The sequence below is a fragment of the Capra hircus genome, chromosome 29, assembly GCF_001704415.2.
Source record: "Capra hircus breed San Clemente chromosome 29, ASM170441v1, whole genome shotgun sequence".
In the NCBI taxonomy this organism is placed as follows: domain Eukaryota; kingdom Metazoa; phylum Chordata; class Mammalia; order Artiodactyla; family Bovidae; genus Capra; species Capra hircus.
This window is the reverse complement of record NC_030836.1, coordinates 31,674,360-31,699,677: the sequence shown is the minus strand read 5'-3', so window position 1 is coordinate 31,699,677 and position 25,318 is coordinate 31,674,360. Positions and strand designations below refer to the sequence as shown.

Here is a 25,318-nt window from a genome sequence, read left to right as displayed (position 1 = left end):
CTACTATGTTATATCATTTAAATTCAGGAGTGTCTAAAATTAGGTCTATTTAGTTTATGTAGATAATGTATGTAATGTGTGATTTGTTGGTATAAATTTATATGTAAATATTTCACAGTATACCTGTAACAAACAAATTACAGTCGCTTTCATGGGCCCATGGTGTGGAAGCCAGCTTCTTTGGATGGTCACTTGAATAGAGTTTGCATCATGAATTTTTTTGCTAGCAGACATAGAAGGACCTGAGGTTTTCATTTTAGGGAAAGACAGTGATCAAATGTAATGCTAATGAAATCCTTACATTCATTTAAGAAGTAGTTTATAAAGCAACAGCCTGAATTTGTAATTTTGAAAGTAAAAAGTCCTTGTATTCTTTTAGAAAACTGGCCCTTCAGAATCTTGTTTTTGTTGTTGTTATTTTATTTGCAATTTTGCCTAATTATAGTTTTTTTTTTCCTTTATGTTCATTTGTTTGCTTCTGGGCTGTTTGTTTTCTTTCTTTGAGTGTGCAGCACTCTGCTCTTCTGTAACCATGCTTCCTCACTGTCACTTTAGCATGAAGCAACCACGCTACAGCAAGTGAAAAGGTTCCGGTTTTTACTTCACCCCATGTGGAACATTGTACTGAATATTCTTCCCATTGAACACATGCTTACTTTATCGCTCTGGAGGCAGATGTCTTAAGAGTCAGATATTAAAATCCGTGCCCTAGGAGGCATTGCTGTAAGATTTAAAGGAGTGCCAAAATGCTAGAATGCCCAGGTATTTTTCTCTCCAAATACACAGATACATCAAGATAATACTTTTCTCACTCTCAGGGAAAAACAGAGAATTCAAAATACCACATGTTTGCAGTTGCCTTAGACTTTTAGAATACTACATTTTTATTAAATTGGACCTTGAATCTCAGTACAGCCTTGCAGGATACTAAATATGCGGAATGTATTTTTGTTCCCAACACACCCCTTTTTAACTAGTAGAGCAACTCAGAAAGACTTCCACGATGTGCCCGAGGTTTCACAGCTGGTCTTGAGAAGTCTTTTGACCTCTCCTGGTAATCACTGCCCACACCTAGTACCCCTGGCCTTGCACCAGGTGGATTAAACTCACTTGCGATTGTTAAACTCAAAAACCAGAATTTTCCCACCACAGAACACTGAATAGAGGTAAAGTTTATTGTTTCGTCTCCCAAAACAAATTATTTATTTAATATCTTTTGGTTCTATTACAACAAGAGAAAATAAAAATGTATTTCTGGAAATGAACAGAACAGTAATTAGGGCAAAAGATGTGTTAAAGGGGAAATGAAGATGAGAGCTTATCAGAACCTACTTCATTCGCTAGTTTTGTTTCAGCCATCATTCTTTCTAAGCCTCTCTAATTAATTAAAAAATATATCTTTCGATTGCTCCTCACTGCACATAAAACGTACCTCCAGACTCGACTCTGCTGTGTCATTTTCAGCCATCCTCCTCCTCTGTTCTCTGGTTCTGTTCTTTCTCCCCGTGCTCGCTGGGCTCTGCTTTGGTGTGCTCAGAACATACATACATGTGATCATGTAGCTTTCCCTCTGCTCCTGCTGCCCCTACAGCCAAAATGCCCTCCTTCCCACTCCCCCGAGTTGACATTTTCCTTGTATTTAGACTCAGGCCATAATCTTCTTGCGCATGAAAGCTCCACTGACTGGCTCTCCCTGGCCCACCTCTCCCTGACCAGCTCTCCCTGACCGTTATCCCCAGGCCTGCATCCTGTTTGCCCCCATGTCAGATCTAATAGCAGCTGTTTCCCTTGCTCACTAAGTTGCCATCTCCTCACTGGTGACAAATGTGTTTCATTCATCCTTGTCTCCCCCACAGGGTATGTGCACACAGGATGCACAATTAATGCCTGTGGAATTAGTCTATCTTAATGTTTGCTACTAAAATAAAACTTCAGAATACAACCTTTATAACGGTAATCCCTGACTTCAGAAAACCCCAGTGATTTCCCTTTGTGCCAGAATTATATACTAAACCTTCAACCTGGAATTTAAGATGCTCCATAAAATACTGGAACATTTATGTTTGTAACCTGTTTTTCCCCTTTCTCATCTCTACTCAGTATCAATAATATGTTTCCTTATTCTCCGCTTGGTTGTACTTTGGGTTCCCCCGCCTCTATGCCTGTGGTCTTTCTTCTGCATGAGATGACTTACTCTGTTCTTCACGGAGGCTCCTTGGGCCGCTGCTTCACAAACTTGAATGTACATTCAGTCTGCCTTAGAGAGAGAGTTAAAAACTGTAGATCATGATTCACTAGGGTGGGGCCTGATGTTCCGTATGTTTAAGAAGCTCCCAGGTAATTCCATAATACTGGTCCTAAGACTATGTTTTGAATAACAAAGGCCTACAGCCTACAGTAGCTGTTCCTTGTGTTACTCATTTAGAAACAGAGTTTGGTAATAAGTTAGCTTATGTTGAATTTTATACTTCACTTTTTGTGTGTCTTTTTTCTTAACCTAGAATTGCTTCTGGATAGATATTCTACTGTATATTACTTTGCATCCTTTATACATAGCATTTGTTTTAAAACAGTTGATCAGTAATTATGAATAAGAATAATTTCTACTACTAGTATCAAAGGGCTTCCCTGGTGGCGCAGAGGTTAAAGCATCTGCCTCCAATGCGGGAGACCCAGGTTCGATCCCTGGGTTGGGAAGATCCCCTGGAGAAGGAAATGGCAATCCACTCCTGTATTCTTACCTGGAGAATCCTATGGATGGAAAAGCCTAGTATTTTACAGTCCACAGGGTCGCAAAGAGTCGGACACGACTGAGCGACTTCACCTCACCTCACCTCACCTCACCTCACTAGTATCAAAGGCCTAAACTCCCATTTAGGCCTTAGCCAGTGCTTGGAGTAGGTTCAATCTAATCCTTGCCATATATAAAGCAACTTTTCCATTTCTGATCATTTCCAGTATTCATTCATTCAGTGATCAAACACTTACTGAGTGCATACCGAGTACTAGGGCTAAAATAGTGGACACAACAAACAAAAATATTGTCATTTTGCTGTTTGTATTCAAGTTGATGAGAGGGAAAGAAAAAGGCCAACACATTAAACATACACTGAGGTGGGTAAGTGCTGTGGAGAAAAACGAAGCCTAGAAGTGAGGTTAGAAAGTACTGGGATGTGGCTCCTGTGGGGCTGTAATTTCAGAGGAGGAGAGTGGAGTGGTTAGGGAGGGGTTTATTAAAAAGTAATGTGAAAGTGAAAGTCGCCCAGTTGTTCTTTGTGACTCCATGGATAGTCCCTGGAATTCTTCAGGCCAGAATACTGGAGCCTTTCCCTTCTCCAGGGAATCTTCCCAACCCAGGGATCAAACAAGGTCTCTCATGTTGCTGGCAGATTCTTTACCAGCTGAGCCACAAGGGGAAACCCAAGAATACTGGAGTGGTTAGCCTATCCCTTCTCCAGGGGATCTTCTTGACCAAGGAATTGAACTGGGGTCTCCTGCATTGCAGGTGGATTCTTTACCAACTGAGCTATCAGGGAAGCCCCATTAGAAGGTAACTTTGGGAGCCAAGACCTGAAGGAGATGAGGAGTAAAGATAAGCACTTACTTGTGGGAAGAGCTTCCCAGAGGGGAAGCTGCAAGTGTAAGGACACTGAGCAGCATGTGTCCAGGCTTGTTAAAGACTCACCAGGAAGGCCGGTTTGACTAGAGCAGCGAGTGAAGACGTGGGTGAGGTCTGGAGGGTGGAAGGGCATCAGATTCTCCTTGGGGCTTGGGTGCCACTGTATGGATTTGGACTTTCGTTTAAAGCTAGATGGGAAGACGTGAGAAGGTTTTGAGCAGAGAAAATTCTATCATAAAAATTACCCAAATTATTCAAACCTCTGACAGTTTGTCTGTAAATTCTACCAGTTTCATGGCCAAAAACACATCCAGAGTCAGATCACATCTCGCTCCGTCGACAGCGACCCTCAGAATGACTAGAAAGTTGCCTTCTCAGGGAAGTCTCTTGTTGCCCCCACTAGCCACATAGACCCATCTTAGTTCTTCACAGGATAACCTCCATTTTGTAAAATGCAAGAAGAAAGTAACAGGTGACCTCTCCTGTGCCGTCAGCAGTCATTGAAAGACAGAGCATGATGAGCCACATTTTAAACTTTGTATTTTAGAATAATTATAGTCTCAGACAAAGTTACCAGAATAGTACAGAGAGGTCCCATGTATTCAAAGCCCAACTTCTCCCAGTTGTCACACCTTACATAACTATACTGTACATCATGAAAACCAGGAAATGACATTGTCACCATGCAGTGAAACAGATTACAGACTTCAGTCCCCTTTCACCAAGGTTTGCACACATTCACATCCTTACCTGTATTTTTACATGGCAGAAAGTGCAGCCTCTGAGTTTCAGGTGAGGGTTGTTTGGTCATTCTCCTGCACTCAGGAGAGTTACCATCTAATTTATTTATCCCATCTGTGCTCGTATGTTGGGGAGCATGAGGGGCTCTTGAGTTGCACTGAGTGTCCCCCAGGTGGCTTTTCTACAGCAGGGACTCCCCTTCACCCTGCCCCCTTTTTCCCTCTCCCCCTCCTCTTTCTGTTGGGCCCCTACCCTTGCGTCTTCAGTGTTGAGGAAGGGAGCGGGGAGGAGGGGTGGCTGTGCCTTTTCCACCGTGAATAAACTCTTGGGAGCCTCATTTCCTATTCATCAAAATCCGTAAGTCCACAGCTGTTCCAATGGTAAAAAAAAATCCACGTGTCTTGTTCCTGTCGTGCCCTGGATTTCTCTGTGGTCTCTTCGTATTGTGAAATCACACCAATTCATTGTTTTTCTTACTGTGGCCTACCATTTATCAACACTCCTTTATTCAGAACTGCTACCAGAGAGGAAAGAATGATAAATACTCACCAGGCATCTTGAATTTAACAGTTCCTGCTTGTGTGACCTTGGCTTCCTCATCTCTAAGACAGGAATAGTGTTCTCATCAACTTCATAGTGTTATAATGAAGACTGTCTATAAATTATTTAGAATCTTTCTGGCAAATGAAACATCATTTTGTTTATCAGAAACAAGTTGTCTGAACATGGATTTATATTGGTATTGGTGAAAAGTCATTTAGAACAGAAAATATTAATTTAATATTAATATTTTAATATCTTCCAATTCATTAATTTTTTCATATCTAGTCGAGTTAACAGTGTAGTACTGCTATTTAGTATAAATATTGAATCTTCAATATTTGTATAAGTAGAGCTATAATTTTAACACTTGGCAGTACATAAAGGAGGAGGTCATAATCAGAAACATTTAATTCTGGATTTTGTTGTTGTTGTTGTATTGAAGTATAGTTGATCATGTGCAATTCTTATTTTTTAATTCTAAAAAAACATTTCAGTTTAAAAATTTTTCATTTGCATATTAAAAAATTGTGCATTCCAGTCTCAGAATTTTTCATACAAAGGCGGTATACATTGATGATTTTTTGTCTGAGTAGAAAACAATCATGACTCATTATCAGCAAAGATATTCAGAGTTATGTTCTCCCAGCCTGTCGCTGCCAATTTAATGACTCAGCCTTTTGTAGACAGTACTTCCTGCTAGATCAGGTTTGTTTTTTTTTTTTTAATTTTAATTGGGTGTAAATACCATCATTTTTATAGAATACACTGTCTCCCATATGGATAGCAAATATAAACAACTGAATAGTCAGTGACTTTTTAAAAAGTTAAAGTATTAATTAAGTATCAGTTTAGTCCTAGTGTTTTCTGAGCAGAAGACATGTACCTGTGTGAAGTGGGTGGGTGGAGTTATCCTGGCGAAGCCTGTTCTGCAAGTGTAGCTGGGCTGGGGCGTCTCTGCTGTGCTGGAAAGCAGGACATGCAAAGAGAGGATTAAGCTCCTGCAGGCAGAGCTCTCCCGTGCACACAAACCACTCTGCCTGACCAAAGACCAGAAACCGGGGCTAAGGACACTGCTGGGAGCAGAGCTGGAGCCTCCGCGTGCTGGGAAGGTCTGACTGGGAGTCACCCTGTGGTGGTGGATAAGTCTGAGCCGGTGCGATTGTCCTTCATTCTGCACGGAATGCAGAGCCACGGTGTCCTGTCGAGCCTACTGCTGAGTGCAGCCATTTGGAATAATTTTAATTATTGATCCTAAAACCTGTGCCACAGCGAGAGGTAAGGACATCTCAGTCAGTTATTCAGTGTTTGACAAATATTTCACTGAGACTGTTTTTCATATTACATTTGGGCACGTATTTCCTTGGCTGCTTTTAGGTGACTGGCTAATTATTTAACTATCCACAAATGGAATAACTGAGCTTTAACCTTTGGCGTGGTTGTAGAGAGGTGATCATTTTTTGAAGTAGATTTAACTATGTAGGTATTATCTCTTACTTTCCTACGTTCAGGAAATACTTATTTTAAAATTTCAGATCAGCTTATTTCTTAATGCTTTCCAGACCTCAGGTTAATGTGCAAAAGTTTGCATGTTAAAAGAACATATCTGTTTCATAAGCAGCAAATATATATCATATTTAAATTCTTTTGTTTCCTGCTAGGTAAATAACATCTCAGTTATTGACAAATAGAAAATAGGCAGCACTGATTTACTGTAAAGAATTTGGTAGTCTATAGAGACTGTTCAAATTAGCACAAGGAAGTAATCCTTCTGCCCTTTTTCTCCTCATTGGCATTAGTAAGGATAGCTATCTCTATCCATGATATATTTGCATTAATTCTTTTTTCCCATATTTATATGGTGCCTCTTCAGATCTTGGTTATAAATATTTTTCATTAAGATAACATGGAGACCACAGTTTTCTCTGAATCACAGACTAGCCCTGTTAAGAAGCTGAACATTTTTCTTTTCTACTACTGTTTAAATGATATTGATATTTTGATTTTCAAAACCACAAATGGAGAAAGCTCAGAATTTAAAGCTCCTTTTCACTGTCAACTATTAAAGAAGCACCAGTTGCTCATATGATAATGGTTTACAACTCTGACTTCTTTTTTTAGCATATTATGTAGTACTATATGATATTCAAGATGAGAGAGCAGAAATCCAAAGTTTCTTAGGTTAAGTTCGCACATAAGACAATTATACGGGCAGAAACTAGAAAGTGACCCTGTGTTTGTGCACCTTTCCTTAGTGACCTCAGCCCTGAATTTAGGAGGTAAGACCAGATAGGATCAAACCTGGTTTGTAAAGCCAACTCAGGTCGTGGTTAGCCCTGTACCTCGGAGGATTCTACAAATGTTCAGAGCAATTGCAGTGGTGAAACACTCCTGTTTATTGACACACCTGTGATGCTGCTGCTGCTGCTAAGTCGCTTCAGTAGTGTCTGATTCTGTGCGACTCCATAGACGGCAGCCCACCAGGCTCCCCCGTCCCTGGGATTCTCCAGGCAAGAACACTGGAGTGGCTTGCCATTTCCTTCTCCAATGCATGAAAGTGAAAAGTGAAAGCAAAGCTGCTCAGTCATGTCCGACTCACAGCGACCCCATGGACTGCAGCCTACCAGGCTCCTCTGTCCATGGATTTTCCAGGCAAGAGTCCTGGAGTGGGTTGCCATTGCCTTCTCCGACCCTGAGTGATAGATATTGTTATTGCCATTCTCACTGTGTGTTTCAGGGAACTGGACTTAAATAGGTCATTTGCTCAAGACCTTGCATGTGGTAAGTGATTAGAAAGTAGATTCCAGCCCTCAGGTCTATCTGACTCCAAGGTCCAAGTTCTTATTTCCCAGGCCAAAGGTCAGATCTTCCGTAGAGCAGGCTTCTAAGGCCTTTAAAAAGAGTTCTCCTTATCTATTATGTCTTCTTCAGTTATGGGATGTTTCTGCTCCAGCTCCTACAGAAAGAAAGGATGGGAAGGGAAGGGGGAAATAACCTACATAAAGAAAACCCACCCTGATCATATCAGTGTTCTACACCAAACTTCATAGCTTAATAAAGTGCACAGGGTTTTTTGACATCAAAGTGAAATATGATTACATTTTAATCTAATTAAAAAAATAATTTCAAGAAAACAATTTTCACACTGTTAAGATTAAGGTTCAGCATGTTCTTATTTCTAGAACTTCAGCAATAGAATTTAAATTAATTTTTATTGGAGTATCGTTGCTTCACAGGGTTGTGTTAGTGTCTACTGTACAGCAAAGTAAATCAGCTACATGTATGTCCCCCTTTCCTTGGATTTCCTTCCCATTTAGTTTCTTTATAGTTCTCTTACTTTTGATGTTACTGAATTCCTAAGAATCTGTGCTTATTCCAATCTAATCTATAAGACAGATATATAAATCAGTGTTCTCTTAAAATAGTACTTAATTTTTAAGCTTCATATCAAATAGTACTAGTTCACCTTGGAAAAGTGAGAGTTCAGATTATTTAAAAATCCTCAGCAGAGATGCTTCTACAGTCTTTTTATTATAACCCATTCTAGTATTAGAATCCTTTAGTGTCAGGAATTTATATCCACCTCATGTTTCCTCCCACTCTCCTCTGCTAAAATGCAAATCTTTTTGTTCTGTATTTAGAAATGAAATTAGTCAAGAGTCTTTTATATAATAACTGAGTTGGTAAAGCTACCAAGATGAAAAGAAAATTTTACTTTGTTTTTGTACAGAGTTGAGGAATAACACCAATCATATTTCTTGTTTTAATTTGTAATTTAAAATTTAAAAATAAAAGTCAGTACCAGTTTAGCAAGAAAAATGTAAAATTTACTTATATTACCCTAAAATCACATAAGCTAAATTTGAGCCTTCTTTCATGTTCATTACTAAAATTTGTAAGTCCCAGAAAAGTAAACATATGATGTGAATAAGAAGACTGTCCTAATCATACCCTGATGCCCGTTTTCCCAAGGAAACGGTGATTTTTGAAGCTCTTATCATAGCATGCCCTTCGTGGTTTATCTATCACTGTTTATGTCCTGCCATGGGAAGAGCAGCAGTATGAAGTTGCTTTGGTTTCATTCTTAACTCTGAGAAAGAGATATTTTTATTCAAACATCCAAGTATTTTAGTGGAACACAGGCATACTGTTTCATGTAAGAGTTGTATTGGATATTCTGAAGAAGCTGTTTGTTGCCAGTTTTCTGCTTCTCTTTTTCCTAATGAACTGTTCTATCTCCTCTGTGTCTGAACAGCTCTTCTTGAAAATTTACTACAGATTTATTTTCTAGATCTGTTAGTTTTATCCATTTGCACTCCTGTCTGTTATGCCTTTTGAAATGCCTCCTCTTCTCTGCTATGAGTAAACGGAAACCTGTTTGACTTACGTAACTGTTAGTAGCTTCCGCTAGCTGTGTGTGCACGCATGCTCAGTTGCTCAGTTGTGTCCGACTCTTTGCGACCTTAGGGACTGTAGCCCACCAGGCTCCTCTGTCCATGGAATTCTCCAGGCAAGAATACTGGAGTGGGCTGCCATTTCCTCCTCCAGGGGATCTTCCTGACCCAGGGATCTCTTGTGTCTCCTGCATTGGCAGACAGGTTCTTTACCATAGCGCCACCTGGGAAGCCCCATTAGTAGCTTTCCAGGTTTTCAAACAAGAGCCATTACTGTCAGAGCTATTTTATATTCAGTATTGCATGCACAGTACATTTCTCAAATACCAGGTTTCCTCCTTTGAGGTTGGAATGTACAGATGCCAGAACCCTTCCAGCGGCCACATTCCAGAACTCATCCCTGGCCTGGGCTGGTCCCTGATGTTACCCCACCAGCTGTCACACACATCAGTCTGAGAACTGTGTTTTTTCTCTTATTTCCAAAATTGTTTATGATTCTGTACTTTCTTATTCCATAATAACTTCAACAGTATGTTAAGGTTTAATACTCAAATTTATCTACATATTTTGTTGGACATCTGCTTTGGGATGGATGGAGGCCAGTGAATCCCAAGGCTGAAATTGCTTTATTATTGCTTTAAAAACTAGCAGGAAACTCAGTAGTTCCTAGAGAGACAGCAAATATTTTACGTTTTGAATATCAACCTGATAGAATATAAGTTTTCAGAAATTCAGGATGTATAGAAAATATTAACCTTTTTTTCTCTTACTATAATGAATTCCTGAAACTTAGTTCAAAAATTAATCTTTGTAAAATATATGGCACTTTTTCTAGTAAAAAGAATATTATAAATGGCCATTGTAGGGTTCACCAGGGACTTGCTAACAGATCAGAGAAACAGTGTATCATATGGCATGATCAATAACTGTAAATATTTTTAACAATTAAAGACAGTATGCTTTTGCTTCAAGTTCTGGAAATAGTTATAAGCATGTTGTATAAATGATGTACGTAAGGATTCCTTATTTCTAAATTTTCATGAGGAAAAAAAATAATTAAAGCAATTTAACTTTAAAAAACTAAACTTAATATACTATGCTTGAAATAATAACATTTAACGATGGTCTTCCTATTTTAAATTTTTAAAGCAGCCTTTTCCAAGATAATTTAGAAAGCTGAATGTATTTTGTTATATAGCTGTCCAGTGGAATTTTAAACTATGTCCTTTTTTCCTCCTGATAAATTTTCCTAAAGCAAAGACATTTCCCACAGACTCTAGAGTTTTCTCTGCTTTTCTAACTTTATACTTTCTCAGAGTGTTTCTTGATTCCTTAAGTATTTCCATTGAAATCTAGAGTTCATAAATTGCCTAGTTAAACTTCTCATGCTTCATATTATTAAACTGAGATCTAAACTAGCTACTTACCTTGTCTGAAAGTTTGCAGCAACTTATCAGCCAAATCAGGACTTAAACTACATCTCTGCATTCCTGGTCCAGTATGCTTCCACTTGCTCTTGCGTGCCCAATAATAGGCATGTTTGAATGGGCAGCCTTCATTGGACCATTTTATTATTGAAAGTTGAAAATTTAGTCGCTTGGTCATGTCCGACTCTTTGCAACCCCCAGGACTGCAGCCTACCAGGCTCTGTCCATGGGATTTTCCAGGCAAGAGTACTGGAGTAGGTTGCCATTTCCTTCTCCAGAGGATCTTCCCAACTCAGGGACTGAACCGGGGTCTCCCACATTGAAGGCAGATGCTTTACCTTCTGAGCCACCAGGGAAGTCCTTGTTTTATTATTAGAAAGACCTAAAAGCTTTCAGTTTAGGATCTCTTGGTTTAGTATGGTTTCTAAATCTTTAAATAGGATTGCTAACATTTTATCCTTGCTGAATATTTTTATCACATACAAAAGCTATATATTTAGATATTATAGAATAGCACCAAATAAACTAAAGAAAAGGAATTGAATTATGAGATTCAGTTCAGTTCAGTTCAGTCGCTCAGTCATGTCTGACTCTTTGCGACCCCATGAATCGCAGCACACCAGGCCTCCCTGTCCATCACCAACTCCCGGAGTTCACTCAGATTCATGTCCATCGAGTCAGTGATGCCATCCAGCCATCTCTTTCTTTGTCGTCCCCTTCTCCTCCTGCCCCCAATCCCTCCCAGCATCAGAGTCTTTTCCAATGAGTCAACTCTTCACATGAGGTAGCCAAAGTACTGGAGTTTCAGCTTTAGCATCATTCCTTCCAAAGAAATCCTAGGGTTGATCTCCTTCGGAATGGACTGGTTGGATCTCCTTGCAATCCAAGGGACCCTCAAGAGTCTTCTCCAACACCACAGTTCAAAAGCATCAATTCTTCGGCGCTCAGCCTTCACAGTCCAACTCTCACATCCATACATGACTACTGGAAAAACCATAGTAGGTCATCTTAATAATTAGAGCTAGATACAGGAAAGGTATAAAGGTATAGAAAGAAAAGGTATGAAGTATTGTTATTCTGATAACCTTATTATATTTAAGTTATTATTTTGAATGTAATGGGAGATGAATTAGGTTTTATTTAGCACACCTCATCTGACAGACAGAAAATTTGAATGATCAGATACTGGTTTGAATTAGGATTTAAATCATTTAGAGTGTGAAGCTAACTGAAACTGAATTTAAATTAGCTCATGTAAAGCAGTGAAGCATAGTAGACCCTCAATACAACTTAACTATTCTATAATGTTATGAGATTACTCTAATTTCTAAGTTTTCCTTCAGGTTTCATTGGAGATTACGTTTAAGGTTCAGTTTGTCTTTTTCTTTCTCTTGCCTTTGTAGGACTGGGAACAGGCCAGTGAGATGGCAGGTCTAACAAGACCAGAAAATGTACAGAGATAAAAATAGAGTCAGTGACAGAATTTCTTAGGGGCGTCCTTATTCCATCAAATGAAAACCTACTTTGAGTTGGATTTGCAAGAAACTCTCAGAGGGTGTTTTTCATAAGACTAAAAAAGATACATTTTCAGTCACTGCATTAAAGAAGTTCTTTTCTATCATTATTCAGCTCTTTATTTATATTAAAGCTCTTCTATATTACGAAAAAAGAAAAGTTAGAAGAGGTTCTATACCTCAGTTACTGGAAAAAGTGTTTTTTTTTAAGTTCAGTTTATTTAATATTTGAGTCACATATAATCTAGCTCATCCAGAATTTTTTCTTTAAAAGTTTGTCAAATTATTACTCTAGTGAATCAGTTTAATTTCCAAGTCCATTTATTTTCAAATAAAACCTTTTTTGGTTTAGTGTAAAATTAATTGATATACTCAAAGCTATAAACGAAGTAAGAATTATGTCATTTTTCTCCAGCATGAGTTCTGACTTAAACTGATTCAAAAGTTATGTTTCTGAGTTGCCCACAGATCCTTTCAGGACATATGACAGTGCATGCTAAAAATAAGTTGATTTTGACAACTCTTCCCAATATCCCTTTTAATAAATTTGAAAATACTAAGTAGCATAGTTCACCTCAGCTATTTAAGACTGTCACTGGAAAGATATGGCATGTTTCTTTGCTTCTATTTAAGACATGAGCAACCTAATACAATTTTTCTATTTTTAGAATTGTTTATGTACACTTGTACCCTGTAGAATTCTTTTATGTTTGAGTTTTTTTATTGAAAGGCAGTGCTGATATGTTTACAAGATTCCTATGTTTATTACAGTTTCTAAGGGAGAATTTTGCCTTGCCTTAAGGCTTTAGTTTTTGATGTTGCCACTTGCCTCTTCAGTCTGATGTACTCATTCACATCCCTGCAACAGATACGAGGCAAGCAGGAGCACAGGAGGTTTATCACATGAGTATGAAAGCAAAACTTTAAATGTACCTATGGTTGTCCCCAGTGGCTCGGTGATAAAGAGTCTGCCTTCAATGCAGGAGATGTGGCAGGAACCTCGGGTTCAGTCCCTGGGTTGGAAAGATCCCCTGGAGAAGGGCATGGCAACCCACTCCAGTATTCTTGCCTGGAGAATCCTATGGACAGAGGAACCTGGTGGGTTATAGTCCATAGGGGTCACAAAGAGTCTGACATGACTGAAGTGACTTAACACAAGCAGGATGGTTGTCACATTCAAAACTTAAAAATTAAACAAGGCAAACTAAATGATTATCTTCATAGATACAGATAAATCATTTGATAAAAGTCAACACTTGTTCATTTTATATATTTTGACAGTTAAAAATAGGGAGTTTTTAAAAAATCTGTTAAAGGTTTCTATCCAAAAACCCAAGAAAATTTTATTCTTAATGGTGAGATATAAGCAATCTATTTAGATCAAGAACAAGATCATCATTTATTCAAGGTTCAGTAAAATTAAACAAAAAGAAATAAACAGAAAGGAAGAAATAAATCTGTTACTTACAGATGATTGTCTACAAATCCAGAAGAATCTCCTGTCAAATTATTAGAACTAATAACAGAGTTGAGGACGGTTGCTGAATGAAAGATAAATTAATACGATGACAGCAGCACCTAAATTAAAAAGAATTTTTTTGTTCAGCAGAAAAAAAACACCTTTATATTTAATTCTCACAACAATCCTATTAGGTAGTTACTATTTTTAATGTTTCATAGAAGAGGAAAATGAAGGTCTTAGAATTGGGTCCCTTGTCCCAATCACATAGTCATACAGTCATACAGCTGGAAGCTGCAGAGATGTGATTGGAACCCTAGTAATCTGACGCACCATGATACATGTGTTTCTGTTTTGTCGTTGTTGTTCAGTCAGTCAGTTGCGTCTGACTCTTTGTGACTCCATGGACTGCAGTATGCCAGGCTTCCCTGTCCTTCACCATCTCCCAGAGTGTGCTCAAATTCATGTCCATTGAGTCGGCCATCCAACTATCATCCAGTAATCAGTTATTAGATTTTTTTTCTTTTTTGCATTTCTCAGGTGGTGCTAGTGGTAAAGAACCCACCTACCAACGCAAGAGACTTAAGAGATGCGGGTTTGATCCCCTGGAGAAGGGCATGGCAACCCACTCCAGTATTCTTGCCTGCAGAATCCCAGGGACAGCGGAGCCTGGTGGGCTGCTGTCTATGGGGTCGCAGAGTCAGACAAGACTGAAGCGACTTAGCAGCAGCAGCAGCAGCAAACGTACAAAAAAGTTTAAAATCAGTTTAAAAACCTTTAAAAAGTGAAAAAGTTTAGGAAATAAAAGGTTTAAAAGAAATAGGACCGTAAGTTTATGACCTCGGATAAGGAAAGATATCTTAAAGAAACCATACACAAAGACATGATTAGAAATTTATACAGTACAAGCCAAAGACTGGGAAACATGTTCTTGACAAAAAGTAACTGACAGGGGACTCATTTCCAGATTGTATAAAGATCTCTTGACCATCAGTAAGAGAAAGACAGCCAGATAGTAAAATGGGCCAAGAATGTAAAGTTATTTCACTGATGAGGAAGACTGAATGACCAGTGATCATGGAACAGTGCCTAACCTTATTAGTAAGCACAGAAATGCACTTTAAAGTGGAATATAATATGTCATCCTGATGAGATTAACAAAAATGAAAATGTCCGATAGAACTAAATAGAACAAAGAAATGAAGAATGAAAAATGTAAGTATGTCCTGTGGGAATATTATGTTGGTAAATTGTTCTAGAGAGTATTTTAGCAAAGCTGAAACATGGTTGAAAAGTAACATGCTGTACAGTCTAGTCATCCTCCTCAGCATGCGTGCCAGAGACATTCTCTCAGAATTATGCATCCCACCTCTAACTTTGTCTGCTTGGCCATCTGAACTCATTACAAATCTTAGAACTCGAGGCATATAGGCAAATAAACCTAATGCAGAGCCCCTTGTCTGGCACAAATCATCTTCCTTTAATTTCCTGAGAAATTCCTTCAAGCTCAGACTTCTCTCACATCGGTCTAGAAGATTCCTGAGACCCAATTCAGAGAACTCTGATTTAAGTGAAATATGAGAAAAGATTTTTTAGGATTTGCTGGAGAAATACTGTACTTGTGTAGTTAAAAACATCTGGTGCCCCGCCTGTCTGTGTCAAGGTTTCCTGAGCCCCTGTGAGCTGATTGTCGGTATCATAAAGCTTTACCTTGGAGATACTAAAATAAATACTGCAAAACTTTTAACTACTGGAAGGACTGGTTGGGTTGGGTTTATGTCAAGTCTTGAAAGAAGACTGCAATTGTGAAATCATGTCTAAATGATATGGAAAAAGATAGCCTTGTGGCACATGCTGCATTTTAACTCTTGACTAGGGAATGGTGGCTCAGATGGTAAAGAATCTGCCTACAGTGCAGGAGACCCAGGTTCCATCCCTGGGGAAGGGAATGGCAACTCACTCCAGTATTCTTGCCTGGAGAATACCATGGACAGGAGGAGTCTGGTGGGCTACAGTCTGTGGGATCACAGAGTCAGACACGACTAAGCAACTCACACTTTGACATTTACAGGGAATTTGAACAGATGGTGGTGTGATTTGCTTTTGTTTTGTGTTTTATTTTTTATGCATTTTTTCTGTAAAAATGTCATTGTTTATGCAATGTGGGAGACCTGGGTTCGATCCCTGGGTCAGGAAGATGCCCTGGAGAAGGGAGCAAGCTACCCACTCCAGTATTCTTGCCTGGAGAATCCCATGGACAGAGGAGCCTGGTGGGCTACAGTCCATGGGGCTGCAAAAATCAGACCCAACTGAGCAACTAACACTTTCACTTTCACTTACTAGTTTGTTATGGGTGGGGGCAGTGCAGTGTCCAAAAGAAACTTCTTTTAGCCATTTTATTATCTAAGAAATGGGAAGGAAATATAAAGTGAAGAAAAAATTAATGTGAAGAGACATTTATATTTGGAAGTGTTTATTAGATCTTACACAGACCACCTGATTTTTAATCCTGATTCCATGACCTTAGACATGTTACTAAGCACTCTGTGCCTGAGTTTCTTCCTCTGAAAAGGGGGTAAGAGTAGTATTTTCCTTATAAGGTCTTGTGAGAAACAAATGGTTAATAAATATAAATTCTTACACAGTTGCTGGCATGTAACTAAACATAAAATAAATGTCGGCTGTATCTGTATTATTATTTGTTCAGTATATTAATAATAATATAGCCAAATAATAATATCGGTATTATTATTTATTTGTACTCCTCTCCTCAGTGAGCTCCAACAGCAAGGAGCTGGCCTCACCTGTTCCCCACCGTACTCTCAGGGCTGAGAACAGTTCCTGAGATGTGGTAGGCATTCACGTGCTTGTTGCTAAATAAATACAAGTTAAAATTCAGTTTTCATCCCTTTGAAACATTCCTGGAAATCTGAGACTAAAAGAATTCTTTCTCATATACATCGTATGCAGTTGTCAGAGTCAACAGATATTTTCACCAAATTCACCATCAAAATACAAACGCCTACTTTTTAACATGTTTCTTGGATGTTTTGGCCAATTATTAAAATCTGGAAAAGAAATCAGAAATTATTCCTTTCAGAAACAGAATGGAATTACTGTGTTTGCTCTGACACAATTACATATCCATGAAATCCGAAAGGATCAACTAAAATCCTTCTTAAATTGTAGAGATTTTAGAAAATGATCAGATTTGAGCCATACATAAAGAAATCATTTTCTAATATACCTACTATTTTAGTAACTACCATAAGTGAAGAAAACTGTTATTCTACAGAAGCAGCAAAAAAAGCAAAATAAGTGACAATATCACTAACCAGAAGTATGTAGAATGTGTCTTTTCATAAAGAGAATTAGAAAACTTTGCTGCAAGATTTAAAACTTTAGAAACATTATGACAGGCCCTATTTCCAGGTAGAAAAGAAATTAAAATTCTTCCAAATATATAATGTTACGTTACTGTAATGCAAATTTGCTTATTTTTATGTGTTAATCTTTTTTTTTTATGTGTTAATCTTACAAAAATGGTTTGATGGCCACACTTTAAGAACAAAGATTCATAACAGTCTACTAGAAACTGGGGAGAATAAAACTCATACAAGTTCAGTAACTTTTAATATACTAATATGATATGTGTGACATCTTCTAAGTTACCCCAGTGTGCTACAAATGTCTCATTAGCAGATAAGAGAGCAGATCATTTAATTTTATAGCAAGAATCTCAGATACAAGTGAGGCTCTAATTTTCCCAGAGTGTCACACAGCATGTTAATGATGGCATCAAAATTATACTGATGATTCTAGATAAACTAGTGGTTGGTATAGAAAAAATAAATTTCCTCTTTAATCTATGTACAAGGATGACAACCTTGTCCCAATTCGCTCAGGACTTTCCTGATTTTAGCACTGAAAGTCTCATGTCCCAGGGGACCTCTCAGTTATGGGCAAGCCAGTTACAGTCGATCACCTTTGTACAGTTCATAGAAAAGATGCTTAAGTCTGGTAGTAGTGTTTCCCATAAAATGTAAAGAAAATGTTTAATCTAGTCTGAGTAACCCATCTAGTGGTCCATTTGGGCCACAAGATAATCTTAGTGCACAGAATTCCCACAGGAGGATTCATCAGTTCATGGGCTTTAGGATTTGGGTTCACTCAAGAAACTAGAGTGGGGTTCAGTAAGACCTATAATCATCTGTGGACCGAGCGGGAGGATTGGGGTCATGTGGCTTAGTCTTCTATCCTGCAGCTAATCTCTGAGTTTACAGTAATTTGTTGTATGTTGACTTCCAGAATAATTTCCCTTGCAGGATGCACTTCTCAGCAAAAATCATTTTTCTAAGGATTTGTTTGCTTTCAGATCTTTCACTGTTGTCTTTCTAACATATATAAGTCAGTGGAAATATCTTCCTGTATATAATTTGCTTATCTCTTACTTTGATCTACAAAGGCTGTTAAGGTGATGTAATATGTGATAGATGAATGTTAATAAAGATCTAATGCGTTTTTATGGGTGTGTGTGTCTTGTACTTTAACAGCTGTTAGTTTGATAATTGTGTGCTATTCCATAATGGGATTGTCCTCTTTATAAAATGAGAAAGAGGGAGTTGTTTCTTTTTTAAGTTTTCTTTTCCAGATTATAAATGCCATGAAAATTTCTAACACTAAATAAAATACTTTAGAAATTAACTAGAAATGCAGTTTCTTAAATTTCTACCATGCTAAGTCTTACTTATCATGAAGATCTCTAAAAGCAATATATTAGAGTAAAACTCAAGTCCAAGTTACAATCCTGTAGCATGCTTAGGTAGCATTGGGAAGTTGGCTGGTTTACCATGCTTAACTTAAAAGTCATGAATTATAATACTTCAGTTTGCACACAGTTCCATCAAATAAGACCACAAGCTGGTGAGAAGAACATGCAAAACCATGCTTTTATTTATAAAGCAACTCTTTCTTCAACTTCTGCTGAAAATTTCCTACAGAATATATGGTATACTTGTAATAGACTATTTTGCAGTTATTCTGTTGAGATCTGCACTTCATTTCCTCTCACTACAACTAAGGTATTTTCTCTTTATTATTGTTTTTTAGTATCTAAAAAGCACGGCAAGCTCATTACTTTTTTACGCACATTCATGAAGTCTCGTCCAACAAAACAGAAATTGAAGCAGCGTGGAATCTTGAAAGAAAGGGTGTTTGGCTGTGACCTGGGGGAGCACCTTCTGAATTCTGGTTTTGAAGGTAAATATGAAATTTATAATCTCATAATTTCAGTTTCTAACTTCTCCCTGTTGATCTCCTATAATCAGTTAGATATGGCAAGCAGCACCTGTTCCATTTGAGTTCAGCAGGACATACCGAATGCTCTCAGGTGCTCACCTGACTTCGGGGTAACTGAGAATCACGAGGGATCTAGGAATGAACTTTGGCATTAGAGATGCTTGTGATCTGTTCAGAAAGATGAAGACATTCTCCCCAAGGGTACAGTAGCTCTGCCGGTTTGCATTATTTTCATGTCTCTCCAGATAATGTCCTCACTTTTCCTTCTCACAGTTTATTCTGAAATGTTCATTTCTCTTTTGGAAAAAAGTCATAGTTTTGAGATCGTGTATTACCAAGACCAGCCTCCCAACTTTTATACCTAAAAATTTAAATTCCTTTCTCTATAAATTAAATTCTTATTCAAGAATTCAGTGCTTGGAAAAATGGATGGAGGGGCTGAATGGATAGAAAGAAAGGAAAAATGGAGTTTTTCTTTGATTTTCTTTAAAAAATAGCACTTTTCTCTACCATCTCTTTTAGATGCTAGAATATTAAGGAAGTACTTAACTATAAATTTTGATAAGTACCAGAATAGGTGATTTGTGAAATTCTGAATCTTGATGGGAAACACCCATTATATACTTTATAAGAAGACCACTAGTGAAAGTGTAAATATCAATAAACATCAAGTTCAAATTAAGGCCTTACTCATTCCCTAAAGAATACCAATATACTTATAATATGGATTTAATACAAACTATACCATGTTTCTTGTGGGAGAAGACACAATATTACTTTAAATAGGTGTTGCTACTGCTGCTACTAAGTCACTTCAGTCGTGTCTGACTCTGTGCGACCCCATAGACAGCAGCCCACCAGGCTGCCCCCTTATGGAAGTTACTGAAAATTAAACAAAAAACAAACAGACAAACCAAAACCCTGAGGATTATTTTTGCAGCTAGTCAAAATGCACATGGAATAATAAGCCAATGAGAAGATCACAGAACATTATGGGGAGGAAATCAGGGATAGGAGACATCTAACTACCAATATTAAAACAGTATTCAAAACTAGAATGTTACTGGTGTGGAGGATGAGATACAACTGATGAATGAAATAGCCTGGAATGTTCAGAAGTAGTTGTTGTTCTAGATATGAATCCATGCTGATAAAGTGTTTTTTAAAAACCAGCTCATGGGGAGGAGTTTATTATAAATACATACAGAAACATGAAATAGCAATTTTGAAAAACTTAATTCTCGCTTTATGACGCTAAAAGTTTCAAATGTATGAAAGGGTTAACTATTTTTAACTCATAAAAGTGTTAATACAAAATGATTTTGTTTTGAGATCAATGAGGGAAAAAACCATAAATGAAGAGGTGATTCCAAACAAGTAGCTTCCGTATAGAGTTAACTCCCCTACATACGAAGAAGTTCTGTTCTGAGAGCACATTCCTAAATTGAGTTTGTCTGTTAATCCAACAAAGTTACGTAGGTATCCAGCTAACACAGTCGGCTATGTAGTACTGTACTGTAATAGGTTTATAGTACTTTTCACACAAGTAATACATTTGAAAAACAAAAACAAAAAATAAAACATTTTTAATCTTACAGTATAGTACCTTGAACAGTACAATACTGCAGTACAACAGCTGGAGCTTCCTAGTGGTACCAGCTCCATCATCGCTGCTTTGGTGCTTGCCTCCAGACAGCCTGGGCTTGAAATACAGATGCTACTGTTCTACTGTACTCTGTATAGTGCTATGCAGTGAAGTACATGAAAGCACAGCCACTTGTAGAAGATGCAGGCACCTGACAATATGCCAGACACATGAACTAATGTGTGTTTGGACATGTGAATGCATGTTTACATCTTTGAAAGCTCACAACTTGAAGCTTCGAATGTAGGAAACTTACTACAAATGTAAAGGAAAGGTGCCACAGACTGGGAAGATCCTTTTTTCTTGGGTATGATGAAATGCTCCTAATATAGTAAATGAAAATGTCATTCAGGTTTGTGAGAAAATTAAGCCCCTGGGTAGAAGAATAGAAAAAAGCTATAAACATATAATTTTGACAAGGAACTAAAATAGTAAACAAATGCAAAAAAAAAGTGTCTATGCTTATTTGCAATCATGGAAATGTATCTAAGCAATTTTGAGACACCATTTTATATAAGTAAACACTACTGATATAACAAAGCTGCTTTTCTAAATTATGATATCCAGTGCCATTAAGAACAGTAGAGATTTTTACCAGCAGGTGAAAAATGTTGGTTTCAGGTAGCTCTGGAAATTACTGCTTTTTTGAAAAACATTTTGGCACTCCAGAGCAAGAGACCTTAGAGTATTCCTTTCTTGTAGCAATTCTCTCTCAGGGTAATCCTAAGACTATAATCCAACAAAAATAAAAATGTTCATTATAGTATTATGTATGAAAGTCAAAAAATTGAATACTCAACTTTTAGGGAATTGCTGTATAAATTAAGAAGCTATTCAAAATGTAAATCTGAATACAGTATAGAAACTTCAAAGGTGCTATATTTTTCTTGCTTTATTGCTCTTTGCAGACACTGTGCTTTTCTAATGAACTGAAGGCATGTGGCTGCCCTGTGTTGAGCAAGTCTGTTGGTACCATTTTTCCAAGTGTTTGCTCACGTCGTGTCCCTGTGACACACAGAGGGTAGTTAAACCCTCCACCAGCAAAAAGATTACAACTCACTGCAGGCTCAGATCATAGTTAGCATTTTTTTAACAATAAAGTATTTTTCTAATTAAATGTATGTACATTGTTTTTCAGACACGATGCTATGGCACACTTAATAGACTATACTATAGTATGAACATAATTTATATGCATTGGGAAACCAAAAATTTCTGTGACTTCCTTTATTGTGATGTTTGCTTTAATCTGGCGGTCTGAAACTGAAACTATAGTATTCCTGAGGTCTGCCTATATGTAAAGAGTCGGTATGCTTTCTTGTGGGTTGCTGTTGCTATTTAGTTACTAAGTCATGGCTGATACTTGGCAACCCCTTGGACTGTAGCCTGCCAGGCTCCTCTGTCCGTGGGATTTCCCAGACATTGAACCCATGTCTCCTTGGGTCATGAAGATCCCCTGGAGAGGGAAATGGCAGGCCACTCCAATATTCTTGCCTGGGAAATCCTATGGGAGAGGAGCCTGGTGGGCTACAGTCCATGGGGTCATAAAGAGTCAGAGGTAACCGAGCAGGCATGCACTCAAGAAGGAGTAATCATGGTATAAACAAATAAATATTAATTCAAAATGACATAGTTCTGTTGGCGTCTAGAACCTAGTATAGCTACCTCTGCTTAGGGGTATATTCAAAGAAAGCTTGCCTAGGAGTAAGAGTTCACTTGGGTTTTGAACAACAACCAAGAGTTTTCTATAAGAAAATGGTAGCAGAAGGAGAAGGCAGAGAAAACAGACTTCTTTTACCTGGAAATTGATGGACTTAGAGCATGGCTGGTTTGTTTGGTAAAAAATGAGACTTAACTTGGCCTAGAGTTGTGAAATATGGAAATATGGTAATACTAAAATAAGTGCAGATGGTGAAGGACCTTAAAATCCAGGCAGTTAAAGTGTGACTCTGTGCTTGGACAGCTTGAGTTTGATCCTTATTTCTTCCATTTGTTTACTGCTTGTCCTTAGGTGTAAAATTTCATCACTCTTAAGATTCAGTTTCCTCTCTGAAAAGGGAGATAATGATAGAATTTCTCTGAAAAGTAAATAAGAGTATCTGTTGTAAAGCACTTAGTCTGGCATCTTTTGCTTGCTCAGTAATATACCTGCTTTCTAATAAAATTATTCAAAGCTAAGGAGTTTATGTTTTAAATATAAGTTACAGGATCTGACAGAATTTAAAAGACAGGATGCAGGAAGTACAACACAAGGCAGGAAAACCAAGGAAAAACCTTTTATAATATTAAAGGAATGATATATACACTTAAGTGAAATGCAGTAGATAAAATTATCTTATTGAAGTATCTTAGTTGTTTCATTCACCACTCTTCCATCCCTAATAGAGTAGTTTTTTGCAGACCAAATAATGTTCTTTCAAGCTATTCTTTTCATGGATTGTAACTGAAAATGATGAAATGAACGCAGTTACTGAAGCCTGTGAATTCATCAGTCTGCAGTGCAATATAAATGAAGTTCAAATTTCAGTTACTGTAGATTTTTGGTTAGAAAAATGTTTTCTCATAAATTTCAAATGTTCTGTTCTAGACCATAGGCCCAGAGTAGCTAGTTGTTTGTGTTAGTTGTTCAGAGAAGTAACCAGAGAGCCTTTCTTTTCTTCCTGCTTTTTGTTAAAGTGCATTTCATGACCAGCTGATAATATCGAGTCAAAAGTCAGTAATTTTAAGATAAAGATAGGCAGGAAATTAAAAGATTTCATTTACTTGAAATTACTTTGACCTTTGCATTATGTTGATGTTTATTGAATATAATTAGAATTAGCATTACCTATGAAAAGATAAAAGAAACTTTTAAAGGTGAAAAATTAAAGCACTTAGAGTAGGTAATTATCATGTTGGAATAAACATTTAAGTTTGCATATCCATTTGCTGAGTATGAAATTCAGGTGAGTAACTGTATTTTTTTTTTTTTAATCTAGAATGATGTTAGAGCTAAACAGTTCACCTTGCTGTTGTAACAATCTAAACAAGTCTGTTGAAGAAGATCTTAGGGAAAGTATCCCAATAATTAATGAACTCTTCCGCTTACCTCAGTGTAACAACATAGTGCCAGTCTTGATTATTCAGGAACCAGTTATCTAGTTTAGATGTGAAATTAGGTAAATAGGCATTACCATTTTTTGTGGTAGATTAATCTCCACCCCTTACAGCTTTAATTTATAACTTTCATTTTGCTAAAACATCCTTATTTTTTGTGACTTTGTTTCCATTGAATACTCTCAATTTAATCCACGTCTTCAAAAATTCTCTCTAGTACCCCAGGTTCTTCAAAGCTGCACAGCGTTCATCGAGAGATATGGCATCGTGGATGGAATATATCGTCTCTCTGGTGTTGCCTCCAATATCCAGAGACTACGGTAAAACCCAACATGGCTTTTTCTTTTTTGTTCCTACTGTAATTCATTAAAATGAAACTTTCAGAATTAAGTCACTTATATTGATAATCATTATTTTCTGTGAGATTGTTTAGATAAAGCAGAAAAGTAGCTATATTGTTTTCTGTGTATGTTTTCGACATTTCTTCATTTGTAGTGTCAGAAAACCTTGGCCTCTAAGCTCAATACTTTTATTTTCTCTGCAATATTTGAAGATTTTTAAAAATTGAATTTGAACCTATGACAACTATGATAGATGAAAATTTACATTATAATAGAATTATTCTTTAATTAAAATTGACAAGAGTAAACCTGTTTATTATTATTTTTAATAAGAGTGAAGCTTCTTCTAATCTTCTTTCACCCAAGTTCTGTAGCATGTGCTCAAGTGTATATGTGTTACATATTCCACGTCCTTCCCATTAGACCCCCAGAGACAAAAATAGTGGTATCCTTTATACCAATAGAAATTTTAACTTTTTGTTAATCTGTTAGATTCCTGTCTATTCTTAACATGCTATTATTTTTTATTTTTCACTGTGGTACGTGGTAATTGCCATTATTCTATAAGGATTTTAATATTCTAAATTGACCACAGAGTTGATTTCTGTTTTCAGAATACATGTTTGGAAAATACTTACATTGATTCTGGTACTGAAAACAGTACAGTCTCTGACTTCAGATGCAGTGGATCTCGTATTCAGATTAATCCTCTAGGTTGACTAGTGGCCTCCGGTCTGTAGATTAATATTAGTCAACATCCTGAAGAATAAGCTTAATCTGCCTTTGTGTTCTGAGCACAGGTTTTATTTCATTCACTAAATGCTGCAGATTTTACTTTCTGTGTTGGTGGAGAATTGTTTTATAATTGTTTCTGGCTTCCTTATCCCTCTATCATAACACATTCCTGAACTGTACTTCTTGCATCTGAGGAATTTCTGCACATAGTTTTTCATGGACCAGCTGCCATTCAACTCTAGTTTTCAGAACTGCCAAAATATTGGGCATTTAAACAGTTAGGAAGTAGAAGTCCTTTGTTTCGATCTGTGTGGTAAGAGCTGCTCTTACACACAGGTTTCAGAGATTTCTGTCTGTTTTAATATTAAAGCTATCCCCTGAATTTCTATTTAGAAAAACACTTGTCTCATAGTCAGACATTCAATTACTGCTGAATAACTTCTGTGAAATACAGTCATTTGAAGTACATATTTGCTCACTGAGCTGGAGGTTAATACTTTGGACCTTTT

The 25,318-nt window shown here is 37.3% G+C and overlaps 1 protein-coding gene across 3 annotated transcripts in view; it reads left to right on the top strand.

Annotated features, from left to right (window-relative positions):
• The window catches only part of ARHGAP32 (Rho GTPase activating protein 32), a 204,382-nt gene that overhangs the window by 157,224 nt on the left and 21,840 nt on the right, over window positions 1–25,318 (top strand). For 2 of the 3 annotated variants that reach the window (XM_018043236.1, XM_018043235.1), the window contains 2 exons: window positions 18,804–18,953; window positions 23,951–24,053. In XM_018043236.1, coding sequence (XP_017898725.1) covers window positions 18,804–18,953; window positions 23,951–24,053 — 253 coding nt within the window. Of the gene's footprint in view, window positions 1–5,832; window positions 6,179–18,803; window positions 18,954–23,950; window positions 24,054–25,318 lie in introns of those variants that run through there. The other variant, XM_018043237.1, reaches the window with a different exon arrangement.